We start from the raw sequence: 10,301 nt of genomic DNA on the forward strand, positions 1-10,301 counted from the left end.
ACTTGGAAGCACAATTCCTATTGCTATGATTAAAAAAGTGGACTTCCAGTTTGCTTTGAATAAAGAGAACTGGCTAATTCCTTCTACGAATACTGCTCTTTAGATGTCTTTTCCTGCACAACATGGCCATGCACAGCATGCTAAACTCTCCATTTTCTAATTAAGGTCTTTGTGTGTTTGTGTTTCAGCTGTGTGAAAGCAATAGGGTGGTGATTCTGGACCTGGGTATGGAGCCTCAGCATGTGGAGATTGTAAACCTTCAGCCTTTTGAGGATGACGAAAGCAGAGAGCAAGAACTGACAAGCTCGCCAACGAACACTACCACCGAAAACAGGTGTGTGTGGGTGTGTCTTTGTGCTAAGAACTCTTCAACTTTCTCTGGCGTGTGACTCCATTTTTAAGTCCCAAAATGCTTTTGACCCCATATCAGTGCAGCCAGAAAGACTATAGGCTGAGACACCTGTCAGTCAAGGCAAGTAATGCATAGTGATTTAGAGCTGCATTACGGGATTTACTTGAGCCACCTCAGGGCGGAGGAATATTCGCTCTCCGTTTAACTCTGGTTTGGTCTCCATCCCCAGCTGGTCCCTCACTGTGTCTGCTGCCGGTGCTGGGCAGGTAGCCTACAGGAAGTTAGTCCGAGCTGCCGTTGCTGCTGGAAACCAGGGTGATGAGAGCTGAGTTTAAAGCTAGAAAATGCTATGTGTGTGGAACAAGGGCAAAGGGATCTAAAGGATACAAAAGACTGTGAAAATAGATACCTGTTGTTTTTCTTGTCCTAGCAACAGTGACCCATTCTGCTTCTGCTGATTGTAGCTTCCAAACTCCTGAGCCTGAGACGCCGAGCCCAGAGCCTAGGGAGGAAGAATCGGAAATGACAGAGCAAATCACCAGAGAGGAGAGGCTAGAGAATAGCTTAGATTCTCCTAACCAGCAAACAGCAGATGACAAGAAACACAACAACAACAACAACAACATGTTGGCGTGTAAGTCAAGCCTCCCTCCATTGCTGCTGTACTTGTGATCTTTAAAGTTGTAGCATCTGTGTCTGTCAAAACTAAGACCACATCTCACGTCAACCCAGTGCACTCGCTTACCGAGGCAAGGCAACTTTATCTGTACAGCACATTTCATACACCACATTCCAATGTGCTTTACAGGGTAAAAGCATATATATGGCAACGGTAAAATATTTACAATTTTAAAAAGTACAGACAAGTGATACAAGAGATTCAAAATAAATACAAATTAAGGCTATTTAAAAGCAAAGCTAAGAAGTTCAGTAGTAGGCAGTGTTACATACGTTGTTAAAAGGTTTTTAGCTTTGACTTGAAAGTGGTCAGTCTGGGCTCGTCTTATATCACCTGGGAGGTTATTACAGGTGTGTGTTCATAACAAATGCTGTTACAAAAGTTTTGTATTCTGTACTAGAATATGTAACTTAGCTGGTTGCTAGTCCAAACTTTAGGTTGGTGGGCTTCTAGGCATTGGAAAAAGCTGGCCACAGCCCTGCACATACTGTATTGGACTTGATTGGGTTGATACCAACATTTTTAGACTCAGTCCCCTTAGATCTGGCTATTTAGGGGAAATATAAATCAACACATAAATATAATATTATATATAAGGATAAATAAAAATCCAACAATGAATGGATTTTCAGAGATTACCTCTTCAGAATGGTATCTCAAACTGAGTGGGGAACTCTGGGGCCCTACTTCTGCTAAATGAGCAATAAAACTGAGCAAAGATTGCATTTGAACAGTAAAATGACTGAATTGGAATCAAAGACAATACATTTTCCAGATGCTAGATACAATGTAGAAACACAGACTGCTTATGTGAGTTTGCTTATGTGAGTTGAGTAAACTACTCAATTAACTCTTAATTGCCTCCTAACTGTCGCACTCCTCTGTGGCCAGTAGCCTAAACGTGTGTGTGTGTGTGTGTGTGTGTGTGTGTGTGTGTGTGTGTCTTCCTCTGTTCACATTATAAAGAAAAGCTTACTGACTAAAGTTTGAGAAGGTAAATCCCTGCTGCCGCTCCTGAGCCTCAATTATAAATGGTGCGTATGCACAAAACAGGGCTGGAAACGTGAGTACGCCACTTCCCAATCAACGGTTATGATCTATAATAAACAAACTTGACGGGAGTTTGCAGTCCTTCATGCAAACTCTGAGCCATTCCTACGCACATAAACTGGAGAAATAAGAAACGGCGACTCACATGGCAGAGGAAGGAAACGTTAAATAAATCAAAATATTACCTCTGAGTATTATAGACTAATAAAACTTCATATAATTGAATATTAGTTCATTTGCGAAACAGATGACCCGTTGATTTTCACTAAAGTGCTCAATAAAAAAATCATTTAAAAAGGTGGTATTATGCTCATTTTCAGGTTCAAAATCCTATTTAGGGGTTGTACCAGAACAGGTTTACATGGTTTAATTTTCAAAAAACACCATATTTTTCTCATACTGCACATTGCAGCAGCTCCTCTTTTCACCCTGTGTTGAAGGCCTCGTTTTAGCTATAGAGTGATACATCTTGTCTCTAAATGATCTTTGTTGGGAGTTGCACATGCACAGTTCCAAGTTCCTACTAGCCAATCAGAAGCAGAGATGTGCGGGTCAGTGAGAAGCTGGGACACACGGCTTCGTTTCAGCTGTACATGTTGCCGACCAGCTTGGCAACATGGACTGGAGCAAGAGTTTCAGAATGGTGAGTAATTAATCTGTAACAAAAGTATCTTTCATCCATGAAGTTTTAACTGAGCTCTGTCTCTACATCACAGTAACAACTTTATGTCCACTGACTGCCTGGAGGGTAGCTAGTGTTTGGAAGGGAGAGGAGAGGTATGTGCTGCAGCTCAGCGTTTTTCCACCACTGTTTTTGAGGGCATGTCAGAGTAGCTGCTTGGCGAGCATTATATGACGGTTGGACTACAAACGAGCTGTTTTCAGTTCAGAGCAGAGTTTTCTGTGGGAGATGGGAACTCCCTTTGGGCTTTTTCACTTTGCAAACCTGCTACATGCACAAAAAAGGAATATAACTCAATAAAGGAGAGGGGAAAAGGGAAAAAGCATAATACCACCTCTTTAAGATCATTTGCAGCGCATACAAAAAGAACAGGGTTTAGGATAATAAACACAAACGGAGATATCTGTTTTTGCAAAAAGAATGCAGTGCTATTTATTCTCAAATAGGGTGAACAGGAGGACAAATTACATTTAAACTGATGCCATTTTCATTGCCTCAGTCGAGCAAATACGAGTGCATAGTTTGATTATCAGATGTTGGTTTCTTTTCAAACGGAGGAATCCAAATTAATACCTGGGTCATCCCGTCCTGCGTATGTGACTCCCTCCAGCCAGTGACATCACTACTCAGGAGGGATGTCCCTTCCTACAGATTGGTTATAAGGGGGTGGAGCTACGGTACCCCCTTTCCTCCGGTGAAACCTTTTTCATTTTAAGTTAATAAAAACTTGGTCAAGACTGGTAATCAAAGAAAATCAAAGATAAGAAGCGTAATAAAACCAAGATGGTATGCAGCACCTACAGCACAGACTGACAGATAAGCCTTGGTAAAATCACTTAAATATGACACTGCTGAAGTCACACGTACACACATAATAACATAAAGGTACAACACTGTCTATACTACATGGTGACCACAGACTTATCTCAGATCAGGCTGTACACTTGTTTAGTGTGTCTGTTAGCAAATTAATTTTGTGTGCAGATTGAAATTGCTTCTGAAAATATCAACTGTGTGTATGAATACAAAATAAACAACATCTGCTTTGAACAAGTCCACGCTATACCTGCAGAGAATGCAAGCCAAACAGACAGCACTCTCCACTAGCTAAATAATGAAACTGCAACTTCTAAGGGGAAGACGGACATTGAGTGATTATTGTTTTAGCCTTTCACTTCAGTTCTGAGAGGACATTGAGTTTGAGTTAGAGCTTGAACTCCAACTCAAGGATGTTTGGGTGTAATAGCAAAACAGGAGGTTTGTGCTGTCAGAATGCCTTTTGTTGTCAACAAAGAATGGTTAAGTACACAGTTAATGAAAATTAATGACAAAAGTCTGGTTTAGGTTAGATTTGCAAGACTGTAGATACATTCACAAACATAGACCAAGGTTTGACAACGAGATGAGACAGAATTGTGAATGTAATTGTGGGACTAGATTTGGGCAATCTTTTGGGCTTCCTTTGCTGCATATATTCAGAGCTACACACTCCGATCCAGCATGTTGTATCCCGGACTGGCAAACTGTCAGAGCAGAGCACGTTTGGTAGATTTACACAACTGTCCTGCAATACAGTTTTAGGTAATTAAATTAAATTAATTAAAATGCTGTTTACACAGTATAGCATCAGTGATAACAATCTGATAATATAACACTGAGAGAGCCCTTCTGCTGCCTTTTGATATTTAAAGTGCATGTTCCTTTTAATACAGTAATACTATTTCTTGTGTAAGAGTTTGAATGCAGGTATTATTGCATTGCTACTTTTACTTAACTAAATGATCTGAGTACTTCTTCCGCCACTGCTTAAAAAGATGTCGTGTCTCTACCTTCAAAGTTCTCTGGCAATCAAATAATAAATCCTTGTAAAACTAACCCAAGTGTATAATAATGGTTTGACAATCACAAATGTTCCTTTGTTTAATTTATGCACCCCCAAAGAGTGGTAGATATAAAGAGATTAAGGCTTGCATTTTTTGTTCATAAGCTTCCATAGCTTGGTAAAGGCCAAAGTGAAGGATAAAAATAAACATGACGGCAGAATCTCAGACTCACTCTTATTTGCATTCTCCCTCTCTTCTTCTCCTCCCTGCAGCGCAGACGTTTACCTTGGTGAGCAGCGACACGTGAGTGACGCCGGCATCCACACTGGCGTCCCATAAAGCCCAAATGTAGCCAGCCTGCACCGAGCATGCTCCACGGCTTCCTGCGTTTACAACAGAACTACTTTGATACTACTGTTACATGCCCACAAGGAGACTGAGACAGAGGATGACAGCCCTGCTAACAGACAGAGAGAAAGGCAGATTGACTGGAACTTAAGATCCTGTTAGATCTCCCTGAGCAAAGCACTAATTCTGTGGAGTCATATCTGTCCCAAAATGTTTCTGCACAAAATTAAGATTGTGAAATGGTTTAGTCATTAAAAACGTAGATATGTCTGTTTTAGCTTAAATATACCTGCTGAATAGCAGAAATGTTCTTTGGAGTCTTGAGAGTTATAAACTATGTCTGCCTCTATATATCAGTCAGTTTGACAAAAATGAGTCAGACTGCAAAAAACTAAAAAGGAGTTGAGAGGACAAGGAAGAAGTGACTAATGCAAGGGTCAGCTGATTTCTTAAACTACTTGAGCTATATGATTGTCAGCCGTACAGTCACGAAAATAGGTAAGGGTTAATAAGGAGTGTTTGCTGCACCACCTTTGTGTCTATCTTCTGTCTTTTCAGAAAGGCTGAACCAATGTTTTAGTTGTATTATTACTGTTTATCCAGTCGAGTCTTTATCAGTGGTAGGTTTCCTGAACACCAATGCTATTTGGTAGGAACAGCATGTTCCACATTGACAGCAACACAAATGAACACCTGGTGGCTGCCCATTACAGCGACGGACTGATCTGCTGGCTACAGCAGCAGTTAGGATGCTCTATCTGTGTCTATACAGACACAATTGGCAGCACTCAGAGCCCAGTCATACTTGAAGTATAAAAATATGCTTCAGGTCACAGCTACACATTTGTAGTGTGAGTAAAACTGCTGCTGTTCAGCTGGATTGTTTAAAATAGGAGTATGTCTCTTCCAACAGATGTGCAGACGACTGAAAAATGCTGAAACACCTCCTGTGTAGACAAACCTTTTTAAGCCCTGCAACCCAGGTCCAAACTTAAATTCCGCTGCTAAGAGGATATGTTTGTGTACATTCATCTCTCACTAATAGAACACTGTACACCAGGACCTTGCCACATACAGTTAAGTCCTGAAATATTTGGACAGTGACACAATTTTCAGCATTTTGGCTCTGTACAACACCACAATGGACTGAAATGAACAATCGAGATGCAACTGAAGTGCAGACTTTCAGCTTGAATTCAAGGGGTTGAACAAAACTATGATATTAATCTATTTACAGGGGCTCAAATGTAATTGGACAAATGAACATAATCAGAAATAGAAGAATAGGTGGTGCAGTGGTTTGCGGTGGTCTTCTCACAACAAGAGGGGTCTGGCTTCAAACCTGTTGGCCACCTAGTTTCCTGTGGGTGTGAATGTGAGGGTGAATGGTGTTTGTCTCTGTGTCAACCCTGTGAGTAACTTTTAACCTGTCCTGCCCTTTGACCCCTGTCACCCTGCAAAGGATAAGCAGTTATAGATAACGGATGGATAAAAATCTTTTTATACTTTGCCCAGAATCCTTTGCAGGTGGGGACTGCTTGAAGTATGGCACCCAATGACGTCACAAAATGCTGCATTTCCTCCTTTGTGATGCTTTGAGCAGACAGTATATCCCTGAACACTTCAGAATTCATCTGGCTGCTTCTGTCTTCTGTCGCATTTATTTTATAAGTCTAGTCTGGTTCTATTCTTGAGGTTCATCCATGGTTTGCACCATGTGGCGAACCCTCTGTACTTTCTCTTGTGAAGTCTTTATGGCATATTTGGATGATGATATGCCTACCTCCTAAAGTGTTCTTCACTTGGCTGGCTGACTTTTCCTTTAGCATGGAAAGGATCCTACGACCATCCACCACTGTTGTCTTTGGTGTATATCCAGGCCAATCTCACCAGTGCATTCTTAAAGTATTGAATTGGTCAATCTTTAAGTTTCTGCAGCCTAAGAGTGGCCTGTTTCACTTGAATTAAGAGCTCCTTTGACTGCATGTTGTGTCAACTGTCCAATTACTTTTGGTCCCTTGAAAAAGAAGGGGCTGCACTGCACATGTTCATTATATAACTGTAACTTGAATGTGTTTTGGTGAACAGCTAAAATAACAAAACTTGTGTCAGTGTCTAAATATATACTGAACCAAATTATAAAGGCAACACCTTTGTTTTTTCCCCCATTCAAAACTGCACATTTTGGAGTGGCCTTTTATTGTGGCCAGCCTAAGGCACACCTGTGAGGTGGATGGATTATCTCGGCAAAGGAGAAGTGTTCACTGACACAGATTTTGACAGATTTGTGAACACTATTTGAGAGAAATTGGCCTTTTGTGTACATAGAGAAAGTCTTAGATCTTTGAGTTCAGCTCATGATGAATGGGGGCAAAAACAAAAGTGTTGCCTTTATAATTTTGTTCAGTGTATATCGTCGTCTGACAGATGTCTAAATGCAAAAGTGTTTAAAACCTGTTCATTCCAAAAAAGGTATGACCTGGCTCTTTCCCACTGCCTCCCCAATCTCGCTTCAAGAATTCTGTCTTATGCTTGGATTTGCAGTTTTGATAGATTTATAGAGTTGCACTCTAGAGTTGTACACAAAAAGTGACCAAAGTGAATGTGTGAAGAATGAAAAAGGAAACCCTGCCCACCCAGTCCATTGTCACAAAGGGCATTTAAGACACTGCTAATTCATTTCCCATCAGCGTTGCAATATAAACTCAAATCAATACATTGTTAAAATGTTAGTTTTGCCATTTATCCAGTCATGGTAAATAACATGTAACAAAAAGGTAATTCAGCCTGCTTCTGTTGGCTGCCAGTCTCCCCCATCCTTCGGTCAGCTAGCCCGCTGGCTAATATTACCACAATTTTCTTCTTCCCTTTCTTTGTTTTTGTTGTTGCTGTAGTTAATTGGCCATACTAGAAATATAAATGTATAGAATTAAACCATTTCACAATCTTGACTTGTAAGTACGACTTGTTTTAGGGGTAATATCGCTCCATAGATATGTGTCACCTACATACATCAATATACACAACTTTTGATAGCTTACTAAGTATAAAGACATCTTAACATAATTGCTAGAATATTCTACTGATCTGGAGGAGGGGATATTCGCTGTTACTGAGCTGCTGGAGGTGAGTGTGCAACTGTATATAGGAGCACTTGAGAAGCCTCAGCGCAGATGGGCTAAGCACCAAAACTGGACACACATGCAGTGCTTTACTCTAACCCCAAAGTGACCGCCGATGCTCTTGGATTTTAATCTGCTCTGATTTTTATCGTTATGTTTATTTGAGACCAGAGGCTCCCTTATCGCTCTATTTTCACATCTTTTGCACCTGCAACATAACAGATTGTCCTTCATTGGATATACATATATAAATATATACAAAGTATACATATGAACATTAGGCAGATTTTTACTTCAACAGGGTGCCACTTCATGCTGCTGTTTTTTCTCTTTTTTGGACAGAACTAAGTGTTTTGCAGAACAGTGTGAATTTCCTGAAGTCTGATGACCACAAACACAGTGTGTGGATTTCCAGTCTGCTTTATCAGTTGTTTCTCTTTTTGTTTTTCTGTCTTTGGTTTACATTACTTAGAAGATATACAGTAAAGAGGTTAAGGACATGGCACAGATTAAACATTTTGCTTTTGAATCAGTCCTAGGTGGTGAAGAATCAGAGAACAGCACATATAAGAAGCAATAAGTAGGACTATGGAGCTTCAGGACATAAAAGACAATTAAAAGAGATGTATAAACTGTAAAAAAATAAAAATAAAACAAGATAGCATAATTTATGTACACACTGAAAAGAAGAGTGAATACTATAACTATAAGAGGTTATTATTATTATTATTAGGATCAATATGCAAAAAGTTCATACCCCATCTGTTTTATATATCATGTGAAATAAATGTTGATGTTCTTAAAACATGCTTTCTGCTTTTTTTTTGTTGCATGTCAAATGATCTTTAACACGATTATCTATTTCCGGACCAACTTCAATTTATTTAGGGATCTCTTGAAAGGCATGACCCCCAAATTTAGAACCAATGGACCACACATACACTAAGTCAGCACTTACTGAGGGTTAAAAGAATATGAAAAGGTCCCGTTTACAAAAATTTATATATCCAAACACAGGATCCTGTAAAATAGGTCAAAGTGCCACCACTGCACCCACAGCCTGCACTTTCCTCTGATCTGGTTATAACACCGATCAAAAAACAAACACAATTAACAAAAAACTGTATGATGATGATGAAAAATTTTAAGTGATGGAACATGATTGAAATGATTAATCGATAAACAAAATAGCAGATTCATTTCCTGTTGACCACTAACCAATTAACTGACAAATGAATTCAGCTGTAGTTCTGGGAAAAGCTGAAAGTGGACCTTGAGTTGGGATTGTTTTGTCAATAATAAACATCATTTTTATGCCAACATGTAGTGCTGTGGATGAAACTTACATTTGACAGATCCATCTGCATGACAACTGAGCAAACTCCATCTGCTAATAACGACAAAGTGGTGATTGAAAGCTCCTAAAAAAGCTAGTAGCCTATGTAGATCTGGAGATTGAAATCTTATTAATAACTGATCTAATAATAACTGATGAATTGTGGTATGTGTGTGCCTGTAATTATTCATTATCAATCAATTAATTACCTGAAATATCATAATTAGGAAGGGAGCTGTTTCTTCATCTCACAAAGGCAGAACAGAAGCAGGCCTTCATCTCAATGCAACAAGTCACCCAAAGACCAGCAGGGTCAGAGGATCCACAGGCTGAGTGGAGAGCAAAACCACATGAAGGCTCCAGCCACTGAAAGGAGAGCTGGTGCCTGCAGAAAGATGCACCTGGCTGAGATAAGAACGTGCCTTTTCAGCACTTTCTGAGTTGGATCATTTTTCTGTTTGTCTGAACACGTGGAGCTGAGAGGCCACAATGCCGAAGATCGCACATGTTTGGGAAGATGACTCACTCGTTTTGTAAGAAAAGTTCAGTTTTATCCTGCTAGTGGTGCAATATTTTACCCACCTTCTTATAATTGTATCTTTCATATATTTCTATTTATCATAGAGATATTTCATCAAGGCCAAATGCATACAATCTTTCCACACAGAGTTCCTGCAGATGCTGAGAAAAACACCAAATAATCTGTGCAGAGCTCAGCCAATACCCCCTCTTACTAAAAATACAAAAAAGATCAATTAAATTTTACAGTCACTTAAAATCAGTTAACCCCCAGACATCCCATCACAAAGCCCTAACATACCAGGAGCTGAAACCAGAGAAGAGTCCCCTCAGCCAGCTGGTCCTGAGGCTCTCTGCAGTAACAAGTCCCCAACAGCCTCAGGACAGCAA

The 10,301-nt window shown here is 39.9% G+C and overlaps 1 protein-coding gene and 1 long non-coding RNA gene across 9 annotated transcripts in view; one reads left to right on the forward strand and one right to left on the reverse strand.

Moving 5' to 3' along the window:
* Positions 1-5,203, forward strand: part of LOC123984881 (pleckstrin homology domain-containing family A member 5-like) — a 92,513-nt gene extending 87,310 nt beyond the window's left edge. For 5 of the 6 annotated variants that reach the window (XM_046072099.1, XM_046072100.1, XM_046072101.1 and 2 more), the window contains one exon: positions 4,864-5,203. In XM_046072099.1, coding sequence (XP_045928055.1) covers positions 4,864-4,925 — 62 coding nt within the window. In that variant the 3' untranslated portion in view covers positions 4,926-5,203. Of the gene's footprint in view, positions 1-4,858 lie in introns of all 6 variants that reach the window. The other variant, XM_046072102.1, reaches the window with a different exon arrangement.
* LOC123984890 lies at positions 8-10,090 on the reverse strand. Of its 3 annotated transcripts, none has more exons than XR_006828551.1 (4): positions 9,602-10,090; positions 9,403-9,446; positions 762-854; positions 8-655 (listed from the first exon to the last, which is right to left on the reverse strand). It is a non-coding gene; the product is annotated as an uncharacterized LOC123984890 (long non-coding RNA). The 3 variants fall into 3 exon arrangements; XR_006828550.1 differs by lacking the exon at positions 9,403-9,446 and adding an exon at positions 4,819-4,969 and having other exon boundaries at positions 9,602-10,087; XR_006828549.1 differs by lacking the exon at positions 9,403-9,446 and having other exon boundaries at positions 9,602-10,079.
* Positions 10,091-10,301: the final 211 nt, after the last annotated feature.

The sequence above is a fragment of the Micropterus dolomieu genome, linkage group LG16 (genome assembly GCF_021292245.1).
Source record: "Micropterus dolomieu isolate WLL.071019.BEF.003 ecotype Adirondacks linkage group LG16, ASM2129224v1, whole genome shotgun sequence".
Lineage (NCBI taxonomy): Eukaryota > Metazoa > Chordata > Actinopteri > Centrarchiformes > Centrarchidae > Micropterus > Micropterus dolomieu.